Consider the following 13,797-nt stretch of genomic DNA (forward strand, 5'->3'; position numbering starts at 1 on the left):
GCTGTAAACCAATGAGTCTTTGGTTATGGTGTTCCTGACCCTTTGGTCAAGAGAGCAGACTTGATCCTACATGTTTTTGAGGGTAAGAGAAACCAGAGCATCAGGAGAACATGCAAACACAACAGAGAAGAGCTCATCCCTGGTAGGCATAAAAATGCAGGTAAGTACGTGAGATATAGGAGATATATGAGAGAGGCATGGTGCTCCTATGGTCCCAGAAAGCCAAACTAGGATTCATGCTGTGCAACTTTGCTGAAATAAAATATAAATTGTGGGGGCAAAAAAGCTAATTACCTAAAAAAAACATATTTAGGTAATTGTGTAGATGCTGATAAACCAGTATTAATGCTAGGTTTGGGTTTTTGTTTTGTTTTTTACAGCTATTTATTACCCTGATATTTTTTGCAGTGTAGAAAGACATCGTCTGGTCTCCTGGGTGAATCTCTGGGGCAATGCATGATTCTTTTTCAGGGTTTCTGGTGCAGCCAGACAGTTTGATAGATAGATAGTTTAAGATGTTCTGTTCCATAAGTAGGTCGTGTTTCGAATTAAACTTAATGTAACAAAACAGGCATCACAAGTGTGCAGTGGTTAGCACCGTTGCCTCCCAGCAGGAGAGACTTGGATTTGGATCCACTGTCCTTGGATACTATGACGTCCAACCACAATCCAAAGACATGTTTGAAATTCATGACTGGCTGTAGGAGTGAATGGTTATCTGCCTCTATGTGTTAGCCCTCTGATCTCCAGGGTGTAACTTGGTACCCGTGATGGTCTCCAACCCCCCCCACAACCCTGAATTGGATAAGCAGAAAAAAACTGATGGATGAAAAATGTATGTCAGACAATAAGCAATAGCATATACAATCTCCCTTTATGCTACACATAGACTGTTTAAGTGCATGAAACCAAAGCCTGCTTGAAGCATTTACATGCTTTTCATCTCTGAATACAGGTTTATCTAGATTAACATGATAGCAAGCATAGTCAGATTTCTGCAGTTTTTCATGGTAGTGAGTTTTGACTCATCAAAATCTGAGATTTACTTTTCTGAACTCTGCATTTGCTTCTCTGCTGGATATGGCTTCTCCATCTGTTCATCAGTAATATAAAAAAAAATTGAAAGTCAGACTCTGTTGTCTCTTTCATTTGGTGCGAGCAACATAACAGCGAATGAGGTGTTCATACTCCACAGGATGCTGATTTTCATACTCCAGCTCCAAGAACGCTCCAACATACACGCACTCAGTCTCACAGCTTTTCCAGCACTTAAAACTTCCATATGATTCTTAGTTTTACATTAAAATCTTTATGCACCTTTAAGCCCTTCTGTTCCTCTTGTGGCTTTATCATTATGCAGACCGAAAATTCTGTCTTACCTCCTAAAGCTGTGATCACACTTTCCCACTCACACACGCCCACTCACTCTGTCCATGCTGCTCTTTATCTTCCCCTGCCTATCTTATTCTCCTTCCTCCTCCTCCCCCCCCCCCCCCCCCCCCGCTCTCTCCATCTTCCTATAACAGCTCTGTCACTTATCTATACAGAAATAAGAGACTGTGCTCGCTCTCCCACTCCACTTTCTGTCTCTAGCTCTCTTTATCGCTGCCCCCTCTGGCCTTTTTCTGCAGGCCAATTGCAGGGGGACTAGAAGCCTTTAATGAGATCTATGGGGAAATAACCCCCCCACCACACACAGACACACACACACATATGCGAGTGCGTGCGTGTGTGCCTGGCATGTCGTCATTTAACTACTCTCTCCCTGTAATGCACTCCGACCAGACGTTTTCTTTACAGAAGATGAGAACAATGAATTCATTTTAAAGCATTCCTGTCATCCCTTATCTTCCCCGTCCTTTCTTCCTCCATTGTCTTCATCAACTTTCCATCTCTCTCACATGTATACTGCCCTGCCTCCTCTCCTCCTGTCATACTTCCCTCTCTATTATCTCAGTACTTCTGTTCACCTCTGGGGCTCATCTTTCATTAACATGCAAACCCTAAAGTGCTGTAGCACGTCGGACTCTATGCCTTGTAGTCTGACTAGTTCACATATCTTAACAAGGCACTGGAAGATAATAGTGCGGAAGTTCGTTTGCGAGGCCAAATCCTGCACGAGGGCTGCAGCTTTCAGGGTTTGAAAGAATTCAGCTCAAGTCAAACAGCGTAGAAAAACTCATCTGTTTCATGCTGTTTAATGCACTCAGCGGGCAAATGCCAACTTGACTTGGCGTGCACGAGTCTGACAATCTAATAAACCTGCAGATACGACTGCCTTCACCTCCCGCTGTGACAGCATGGTATGAACAACTCGTGATACACAGATCTAAGTGTCTCTGTGCACACGAGTGAGTTAATGTACCAGCAGCTTTTATGTGTGCTACCAGTTGATGATAAGGTAGGATCAGATGTTTATGCTACTTCATACACTTGATTATGATGTGCACTTTTATTTCAAAAACATAGTGTGTAATCAGATACTTACTCTTTATTGCAATATGAGAAAATCTGGAGTCATTTCTGTTATCAGGACATGTCCTTTAACTGCTCATGTGATTGTTCTAAAAGCCAATATGTCCCCTTTACTGAATTATCTTCACTGCCTTCCTGTTAAATCCAGAATTGCATTTAAAACCCTTCTCCTCACATACAGTCTTAAGTGAATAGGCCCCATTATATCTTAAAGATCTAATAGTTCCATATTGTCCTAACAGAGCTCTTCATTCTCAGGCTGCAGGCTTACATGTGGTTCCTACAGTTTAAAAGTAGAATAGGAGGCAGAGCCTTCAGCTTTCGGACCCCTGTCCTGTAGATCCAGCTCCCAGTTTAGGTTCAGGAGACAGAAAACCACTTCAAATTTTCATTTTTCAGTGACGCTTAGATTCATCTGACCCCGAAGCATCCCTTAATGCTGGTTCAGGAAGCTGGACTCCATGCACTCGAGCACTTCTCCTCAACTCCCCCCTTTACACCCCCTTGCAGTTATACGCCACTGCTACATGCAATATTTGTCTACTTTCTCTTGCACTTTGTGTTTTTGTGTGTTTGTTGTTTGTGATGTCATTCTGATTATTTTTCCTCTTTTATTTATTTGCCCTCATCCCTTAAACCAGGCCCATCCCTGAGCCTGGCTCTGTTAAAAGCTCCGTCGCCTTATTAGAGCTGATATTTCTAAGAGTCTTTCTTTAATATTGTGGATTCCTCATCTGACCATTTAAAGCGCCATCAGACGACTGTTGTCAGAAACTGGAGATATTAGAATGAAACAGAATAAAAGTGAACGTATTTATTTGACCAGCAAAAAGACTTCAGCTCAGCTACATTCCAAAATGTGGCGTCTACCTCAATGCACTACAGAGTCTCAATAAAGTTTAATGAATCAAGGTCTGAAAGCACACAAATCGTGCTATAGTGTAATGTTATAAAGCTTAAGCATTTTAAATAATTGGGTTAAAAACCTCAATCCTTACAATAATGCGTCCATATTTTTGCTCTTTGGTTGTTACACCAGCACGGATGTGAAACATTGACAAGCCTAAATAAAGCGTCTGACCCTTGTATGTTTTTTCACTTTACATTGGCTTAAGAACCACAAAGCAAGTTATTAGTTTACACTTTTTAGCAACCAAAATAATAGATGCAAAGTTTCCAGCTGGCCAACAAAATCCAGATGATTATAAACAGATCTGTAGTAAATACACAATATATAAAAGAGTACTTCCAAAAGGAATTCACCATTAGAGTGTCACTGTGATCTCTGAGCTGGTAATTTGTAGGTCAGAACCTACCTTTGAAAAAAAAAGTGGACTAGATTACAAATAAGAGCATTTCAAAGACGGCATTTTAACCTGACTCAGGTCACAACTTTGACTCCTTCAAATACCGAAGACATCTGAAAACACTTTAAGCAGCTGGATTTGACATAGCAGACATAGCTTCGACCTTTAGTGAATAAAATGTGAAATGACTGTGACAGTGAAAAATATTATTTTACATAACACCCTGAACTGTCTCTTCCTTCTTCTTAACCTATAACCACTACCTGCTAAAGCCAATATTTTTGTCTACATAGATCAATGCTTCAAATCCCCTCTTGATAAATATAATAAGCTGTTACATCTCCTGCTCTCTTTGTAAGTATCAGTGCACCAGCGGTGCAGTCTCGATTGATAGTGACTTGTGAGAGATCTCCCCAGCAGGATTGTGCAGCTCTATTAAGGGAGTTTTAACGCCTCAAAGGTAAATGCCACTGTGTGGGGAGAAAGGATATATCCTCTGATTTTCACAGATGCCACATGTGATGTAGCAAAGTAGCAAAGGCAACAGAAGTAAATGCAGGAAGAAGGTGCTGTGTTCTGGACAATTACACAACACTGAGAATTTTTTGTTCATGTCACAGCTAATTGCTCACCCGTACAGACCTTTGCACATCTATAGTACCGTCCACCATTTAAAATACAAAGCATACGTGGCTAAATGTTTTGTTTTTTAGCTCAAACTTGTAACGTACACCTGGAAGTTGGTTCGGATTGGGGTCTGATCACTTTCACATCATAAACGAACCGCTCTGGAGTTAATTTGGAACCGTACCGAGACCACCTACTCCAAAGGGTCTTGGTGCGATTACTGTGTTCACAGGTGCCAAGGAGGAAAACGAACACAAGTTCAATTTAAATGGACTAAACACAGCAGGTGTGAAACATCCTAAGACCGTGTGATGGATAGGAATCGTTTTGGTGATACTCGTGGTTACAAATTGCCCCATTTTGTGTAATGACAGAGCTCAACTTTAAGCCTGATGTATTTCAGTGGAAAATGTGTTTCATATCTGCAGCATGCATATTCGCAAGAGTCTTCAGTGGAATCCCTGGCAACCAAGAAAACAGAGCTTTTAGATAAGTAGCAACAATTTTCTCCAGCCAAACAATGATCTTTGTCTGACCCTAACCGAGCTTCTAATGACAGTTAATAATGCGATTAAAGTCTAAAAATCCATCCCCGCTGGTCCAATCACTCTTAACGCTGCTGACCCCATCCAGCCTCCAATGCACATGAACACAAATCAGTAGACAGGAGATCGGTCAGATGAAAAATCATGTTCAAGGTGATGGAAAAAATGGAAAATTCATATCCAGAGACACAAATTAATAGCTTAAAAGTTGTAACTACTTAAAAAAGCTGCCACAAGACTGTTACTGTGACTGCTGTAACAGTATTCTGTGACTGCAGCTACAACCCACAGCTACCAAAGAGACTCTCTGTGGAAAATGGATGTAGAAGATGAATCGAAAAAGTGAAGCCTATGCAGAAGTGTGATAAACCTAGCAAACAGGGGGGATTGTAAAAGAAGTCATATTGCATAGACATTTATGGTAATACAGTGTTCAGGTTCCTTGATCTGTCGCCTCAGTAAATAGAATAGAATAGAAGAATCCTTTAATTGTCCCACAAGGGGGAAATTTGGTTGTATCAGCAGCAACAACAAATATGCAAACAGAACAGGACACAGAACAAAAACACAATTTTTACATATTTACATCATGGACAATGGTTACCAAAGCAGAGTACTGTACAGTTATTAAAATTTGAGTACAGATAAGTGGCAAACCCAGGTTGTAAAAGGTTGTAAAATACTGAGTTTGTCCACTAACCAGCTGAAAGGAATATAAAATGATGTCCTGGTCAACTCAGCTCAGAGAACACCAAAGCAAATCCAATAAGAGCCATGCATCTAGATAACGTGCCCGTTTCTATTTATGTCCCACAATGTGGATTACAGTGTGCTTATAAGAGTGCTAAAAATGCACAGCATCTCAGCACTCGTAAAGAAAGCAAAGCTTAAAACACTCAGAACAACCGCCAGTCCAAACTTTTACTGCATACTTCATGTCATCAATAGCTTGTATTTGTGGATACACTGAGAAATTTCCTTATGATCCAGAATAGATTTTAAGATCATGCTGATTTTTTCCTGTCTACTGTACAAATATAATCTGCTGTGCAACAGCTCCAATGAAATCATAATATAAATTGCCATGTCAGAGTCAATTGGTGTAGGTCAATTTGTATTTAAACTGCATCTAATGCATCATTTCCTAGATGCACACCACTGATTAGTGCACATTAAATATTAGAGCTGGTTTTCTGCAAAAAAAAGAAAAAAAAAAGGCAAAATAATTACCAGTGTCTGTGTGTATTTATCTGTGTCCTGTGCATTACTGCATGTAGATGCTCTTCCATCACTCCATATCCTCCTCCCTCAATTAATAACCTTTCCATTTGCATACTACGGTCAGTCCCTTGATTCATTATAATACAATTAAAATGCAATTAGGGCTTATTTAGGAGGAATTAGCCGAAGTGTAGAACAGAGCTAAAGCAGTGGGTGAAGGTGGGAGGGGGAAGGAATGATACTTCACATCAGTGACAGGACAGAGGAGGTGGAGGAGGATAAAGGGCCCGGTGGCGCCAGTGTCCGGCAGCCTCGCCTCTGTCAGTGCGCCCCAGGGCAGCTGTGGCTACAATGTAGCTGCCATCGCCAGTGTGTGAATGTGTGTGTGAATGGGTGAATGACTGAATGTAGTGTGAAGCGCTTTGGGGTCCTTAGGGACTAGAAAAGCGCTATACAAATGCAGGCCATTTACCATTAAAGAGCAAGAGATTGACCAAGAGGGATAACTGTGGACTTCAGATGTTTTCATTCTGAAAGTACAGTCTGAGATTGAGAAAGGGAGTTAAACAATGACCCAAGGAGGCTGAGACAGGACAGGAAGAGTGCAAGAGTATGACACAGTAAATGTCAGAGAGATGCCGCTGGGTTCTAACGCTCATGACCTTGAGGAGTAAGACAATATGCACTCAGTCAGTACACCTCGGCAGGAAGTCGATGAGGTTATGTTTCAGCTCTTTCTTATGTTAATGTTTATCTGCAAGTGTGAGTTTATCTTTAGAATCAGCTCAGAAATAGAGCACAAAAAATGGAAGAGATCAAAGGGGCTTTAAATAACTGAAGAAGACATTAAAAGAGTGCACACTTAGACAAATATTTCAAAACAAGTTAATGAATGCGATTACAAGCCTTTTAGAATTGTTTTTAGGTCTGTGTAATTTAAGAAAGCAAATTACACAGATTGCAAAAGCAATTCAGCATCTAATTGCTTTAAAGACATATAATTATTTATTATTTATTTTGTGTAATCCTTTGCACCACCCGCACAAAAAGAAAAGATCTGAAGTGTCAGGGTCCCTGTGCCTACCCGGTCGGCTCAGTATGGCTACATATGTTTTTACATTCTTTTTTGTTCCTGCTCTCTCCCTTCCCCCTTTCCCTTCTCCCTCTGCCTGGGCGGAGCTCACCTGTGGGCAATCACGCACCTGCGGCTCATCATGAGTGTTCCAGCTCCTTTATAAGATGGCAGCTCTGTGTTTCTCGTCGCTGGACCGTTGCCGACCCTCGTCAGTGTAACCCCAGCTCAATTACTTCTAGAGTGTTTTCACAGCGATTTGCCTTACAATCCCTTCGTGTCTCTGTGTACAGATTCCCTGGACCAACCCCTGTGTTACCCGAGTGATTGGAGTGTGAAGAGGAGCGTGAGGAGTGGACGGAGTGTGTGTGTGTGTGACTATCGGCGTCTTTCCCGTTCGTGTGTGGACCCCCGGAGCCCGGCTTTCCCCTCACTTTTGTAAATAATCACCTGACGTATCATAATAAAGACTCTTGTGCTTTCAAGACCTAGAGCCTGCGCGTGAGTCCGTTCAGTCCCGCTGTGACATGAAGAGGCATAAAAATCTTTCCTATTAAAAGACTGAACTCAAACAGGCTTCATTTTTGTTGTTTTTCTCAAAAAAATATTTGAAAGTTCTTCTGTGGAGGAGTTCTCCGATAGTACCCGCCTATCTCAGTGTTTTTAAGTGTTTTTGATCCATGTCAAATATTATTTGATTATATTTGATTCCTGATTTGCTCATTTCCTACTTGCCCACCTAGTTTCACAAAAGACAGAAAAAACTGTCACTGATTGCATTCCTCTACCTCAGCTCTCTCCTTGGTAAAGACATTTTTTTTTTAAAAACTGAGAAATGTTACACATTAAAAGCAAATCTTTATGCTCATTTCCAGCTTCTTATTCTTGTACTTGGACTTCAAATTGCTCCGTATTTAGCTTAAATGAGCTTTGGTGGAACCCGTCACGTCATCCTCTGTTTGAAACAGCCTGTTTTAGCTTCCTTCTGATTGGCTACCTCTCACAAACAGAGTGTCAGAACAGCAGGTGGGGGGTTTAAGTGCTGGAGCCGAATGTAACTCGACTTCTTTGGGGGATTATGAAGACGTTGGGATTGTGAAGCTTCTTCAGTGCTAGACAATGATGGGGAATCTTGGGTATTTAACCTCTTGGAGTACCTGAGAGTTGAAGACCCACCCTGAAGCCTTTTGGATGAGTCATGAAATTTCTTCATGAATCTAAGGAAAAGTCAAGTTGATTTCTAATGGAGGAGAACCTACAGAGACGTATAACAGGTGGCGCTTCTGTGCTCACGCCCGGAGCTGTTGTCTCGGCTATATTATAAATTTCCACTCTCAATGACATCATGCAGAGCCAAGAGTAGAAAAACTGAGTGTTTAGATCAGACCGAAGCCAGGGTTTTCAGCTCATATGAATTCCCTGCACATGCTGCGATCTGATTGATATTCTGGGCAGGTTTAATATGGGCATCCACTAATGGAGCAGCATATGTGATGGAACATAAAGAAAAGCAGAAGAGCTCCACTTAAAGTGTAGCTGATTAATGCGATGCTAATGCTAATACTTTTTAGTATTGCAATCACAGTTTTTAAGGTGGCTGCAGTAACAAGTTATTTCAGATTGAAGTGAATCTTAAATGTTCAGATGTAAAGATACAGAAAAATCAACATAAAAAATGGCATAATGTTAGCTAAAGGTCAACATGAACCTGCAACCACCTCCTTTCTGTAGAGCTATTTTCATTTCACCTTTATTTACTTCTGTCTGCTTCACTTTATCAATCCCAATCCCTCTCTAACTCCTACATCTACCTATCTCACAGCTTCATTCCACTTTGATCTACTCCCATTTCCCCCCATTTACCTTTGCCTCTATCTTCTTCGTACTTTCATCTACTCTGTCTCCATCTTTTTACCCCTCTCTCTTTTTGCATCAGTGCCATTTTCTGTCTTTATGGAACTGTCTAGTAAATTTCTGAGGTTTTGCCCCCAAGCATAAATGAGCATCTTCCCCCAAAACCCTTTTCATTTATTCATATTTTTACAGTAAAACTTTGATTCTGTTGTTAGAATAAACAGGGAGAAGTGAATTATTTACGGTCTAATTTAAAAAATACCAAATCACGCAGACACAAACACATGCATGCACACAGATACACACAGCAAAAACACAGCTGAAAACACCCATGCACAGATCAATAATAAATCACACAGCAGCAAGAGGGAGGAAGAAGGCATGAGCGAAGCATTTATAGCGCTCTGGGATGGTAAATACAAAATATGGACAGCCATCCACACGTTTGGAGTCATATTCTTGCTGTTGGTGTATAAAGCAACCAATAAATACATGACAGAGGCCAAGATCACATAACCGAATAAAGAAACGGGGACAGATAGTAAATGGTAATGGTAAATGGCCTGTATTTGTATAGCGCTTTTCTAGTCGCTAAGGACCCCAAAGCGCTTTACACAACCAGTCATCCACACACAGGTGATGGAAAGCTACATTGTAGCCACAGCCACCCTGGGGCGCACTGACAGAGGCCAGGCTGCCGGACACTGGCGCCACCGGGCCCTCTGACCACCACCAGTAGGCAACGGGTGAAGCGTCTTGCCCAAGAACACAACGATCGAGACTGTCCAAGCCGGGGCTCGAACCAGCAACCTTCCTATTATAAGGCGAACTCCCAACTCTTGAACCACGATCGCACCGTTAGCGACTTTAATCTGGACATGAGCAAAGATGCATCCACAATGATTTCCTCAATTATCAGTGAGTTTAATTTTAACAGATCGCTCATCACTGAGATTCAAGTGGGGGGAAAAGGCTGAAAAATGCCTGGCACCGATTTCTGCCTGATTTTTGTGAGTGGTTAAAGTAAAGTACTGTACACGGAGGCAGCTCCATCTCCAACCCGTAAAGCCAATTTAGACACACTTGTGTTGCACTGATGTGATGTAAGACCGCATCCGGGGAAATGCAGAGCGATGGCAGATTGGTCTATCGTGATTCTGGACAGCCCTCTTAAAACCAGTCACACCTAAAAGGGCTTTTCACACCATGCTTTATTGCACCATTTAAAATCTCTTTGGTAACATTAAGCTAGGGCCCCCCCGTAACTCCTCTCTCCACTTTAGCTTCACTCAGTTTGGCTGAATCCTTTCCTGCTTTGCAAAATCTAATTCTTGTCCACATACTCTCATCCTAATTGTTTTTGTGTGCATTTTGGCTCTGCCTCTCGCTCTCTTCGTCTTTTCTCGGGAGTTGGGTCACCTTGAAAGTCCCTCTCTTTCTCTCTCTCTCAGAGAGCCACTTTGCTGAAAGTGTTTGCGCTTCTCTTGGTTGTTCACTGTGGATGCAGTGAGACAGCAAGAAAGAAAGAGAGAATTATACTCTCCCACACTGCACATTGTCCATTTAGACTGAACTGGCCGCATGTACTGTCATACATTCGTGGACGGATTAAGAAACGACTGGCCCCAGGGCAACAATGCTGAACACGGCTCCCTCCTACCTAACACCAAGGAGTCAGTACAGAGGCATAGATGTTCCACAGTAAACCTGAGGCGACGTGTATTTCTTTGAAGGTGTCACGAAGGCTTCCTTGTTTTCACACCTTGAAAATTTTTATTTCTTCACAGATCTTTCGCTCAACTGTACTATCTATGTCTCTGGTCACTGAAAGCAGCTGCGTTTTTTACAGCTCTTTTATAAAAGCAGGCACCAAATTGGTGATTTTTTTTTTCTTCAGTTGTCTGCTTATGTTTTCTAAATCATGCCACACTGATTCTCATTTAAAGAATGTAAAATCTTGCAGGTTTTCAGTGCAGCTTTCGTGGATCAGTTGTGTTCAAGTTCTTCATTAAAGCATGGAGTTGTGGTGTGTTAAGGAGTGTAAGAGTGTAGTGATTAGTTAGTAGGCTGTCACGTCCAAAAACTGGGAAGATTTAGGCAAAACTGTGCTGTTTACGTTGGAAATCTAACCTGAACTGAAGACTCCAGGTTGTACTCGCTGTAGTTGTTGTGCTGGAATATCAGCACAAGCAGTCGTGGCAAGATGCAAAGTGATCATGGAGTTTTTTGTCAAGGTTTTCTCTAAAAATTCTCATCTTCTCAAGCTGTTGCAGCATGTATTATCTAAGGCCATATAATTTAAGAATCTCTGAGTTCCTGTAGTAATATGTCAATAAAATTGCCCACTTGTGTCATTGTGTCTTCAACCCAGCAGCATAAATAAATGATATCAAACTGTACCGGCAGTTATAATGGCACTTTTCATGCTGCCGCTCGTGAGGGAAACAATAAGTGTAAACTAGCTGTCACCCTCCAAATGCAGACTTTGTAGGTCTGTAAAACTAAATAAGTGCATCATGATGTCAAAGATGTCAAAAGACACTTTATGCATAAAGTTACCAAATAGGAGGCATCTGACCAAACAGCAATTGGACAGAGTAAGTATGATTATATGCAACTGGAAACATCATAAACTGGTACCAGAAGCTTCTGCAGCAGGTGAATAAACTCCCCAGAACACTGACAATCCTCATCAGTACAATTCAATTCAATTTTAATTATATAGTGCAAAATCACAACAACAGTCACATCAAAGCGTTTAATATTGTAAGGTAAAGATCCACCATTAATTCAGAGAAAACCCCAACTATCAGATGACCCAGTATGACCAAGCACTTGGCGACAGTGGGAAGGAAAAACCTCCTTTTAACAGGAAGAAACCTCTGGCAGTACCAGGCTCAGGTCAGGGCAGCCATCTCCATCACAGGAGAGGGCGACAGGACAAAAAAACACATCTAACAACTTTTTGATTTGGATCTTTGGATTCAGTTCAGCTTTAGTTGTTTCCTTAGATGGAATTGTTTTTATTGTTTAAAACTATTCCGCTTTAGTATTTTTAATGTGTGTGTTAGGAGCATTTAAGCTGTTCAGAACATATAGAGTGCTAACATGTAAGTATTACGTACACATCCCAAAGCCTCCCCATGATGGTTATGATCAAACTGAAAAAGACTAAAACTAAAGATGTTTTCTCCATACACACAATATTAAGACAGTTATTATTTTTCATTTTCTGATATTATATTTAAAAAAGAAACCTTGTGTTGCATGATTCATAACTGAATGAATCTTGATTCTTGGGTGTTGAAACTGTTGGAACAGCAGGTGGACTTCAGGCTGTTTATAAACTTGTCAGTGATTGTTGCTGTGTGCAGACAGCACTCACCGTTTGCTTTATGTCTGGGATGCCAATGCGAAACACCATCATGGCAATGTGGGCGTCCTCAGATGGCAACGAGCTGGCGCTGTGTTCCTTCAGCCTCCTCTGCTGCTGCTGCTGCTGCTGTATCTGATTGGCCTGCTGTTGGTGTGTGGGTCCGGGGTTAGACGAATAGGGGTTTCCAGGATTCCCCGGTCGGACCTGCCTGTCCCCTGTGGGACGTCCGGCCATTTTACCTGACTGCCTGTGTCCCTCGCCTCTGCCGCCCCGTGAGAGGCCTCCACGCCTGACCTCCTCCACCATCTCCTCCTCGTCGTCTTCCTCCTCCCCCTCTAGCTCGCCATTCTCCTCCTCTTCCCCTTCATCATCGCGTTCATCTTCCTCCATTTCCTCTTCCTCCTCTTCCTCCTCCTCTTCCTCGTCCTCTGCCCCAGGATAGAGATGTCGACTGTTTCCCAGCATCCTTTGTTGCTCCTCGTCGCTGGACAGGGGGCTAAATGGCATCGTCATGGCGACAGAGAGGGCGGCAAAAGTGGCAACACCATCATTCCCAGAGATACACTGCAAGGTGAAAAAGAAAGGAGGAGAGGACATGATCAGGAACAAACTGCAGAAGAAAAAGTTTTTAAGTAGAGCATCTACACAGCATCACTCTAAAATAATGTGGTCGCTATGGTAACAGACATGCAGTACTTCTAACCCTGAACACATGATGACATACTATTCACACCTCATCTATAATTGAAGCCACTTGTGATGTTAATTTTCAGCTCCCCGACTCTCGACAGACATTAAACTCAATACAAGTCTGAACTTTTGGAAGCTTTCCGTCTCCATTACATGCTGGTATTTGACTCTGATAAATAGAACTGTACCACTAAGTGCTTCTGTACTGACATAGACTCTTAAGGAGTTACCACTGAGACAACTTGTACTACATATACAAGGTGGACACAGTCAGAGATCAGCTGGTCCCCAAGTGAACCTGGTGAAACCCTCGAAGATCAGCAGATAAAGGCTGCTGCAGGTAGCCTGAGTTTTAGTTCCTGTTTTTTCTTTGATATTTCCTTCCTCGTGTTTCTGAGTGTTTGCTTTCCCCCCATGTTTTTTCTGTTCTGGTCTGTTTATCCCTCTGTATGTCTGAATCACTCATAGTCGCTCCCTATTTTGTTTTGGTTGTTGTGTTTTATACTGAACTTTCTACTCTTTTACTTCCTGCCTTGGTTAGCTTCACACCCTCAAGTGTTCACCTCCTCTGTTTCCTTCATTCTTTGCAAGATAGTCATTTATCCTGCTCCAGTCTACTTCCTAGTGTTT

The 13,797-nt window shown here is 41.9% G+C and overlaps 1 protein-coding gene across 1 annotated transcript in view; it reads right to left on the minus strand.

Moving 5' to 3' along the window:
- Positions 1-13,035, minus strand: part of shank1 (SH3 and multiple ankyrin repeat domains 1) — a 71,946-nt gene extending 58,911 nt beyond the window's left edge. The window contains exon 1 of the mRNA XM_080300754.1: positions 12,487-13,035. Coding sequence (XP_080156880.1) covers positions 12,487-12,990 — 504 coding nt within the window. The 5' untranslated portion in view covers positions 12,991-13,035. The remainder of the gene's footprint in view (positions 1-12,486) is intronic.
- Positions 13,036-13,797: the final 762 nt, after the last annotated feature.

This window comes from Astatotilapia calliptera, chromosome 4, assembly GCF_964374335.1.
Source record: "Astatotilapia calliptera chromosome 4, fAstCal68.1, whole genome shotgun sequence".
Lineage (NCBI taxonomy): Eukaryota > Metazoa > Chordata > Actinopteri > Cichliformes > Cichlidae > Astatotilapia > Astatotilapia calliptera.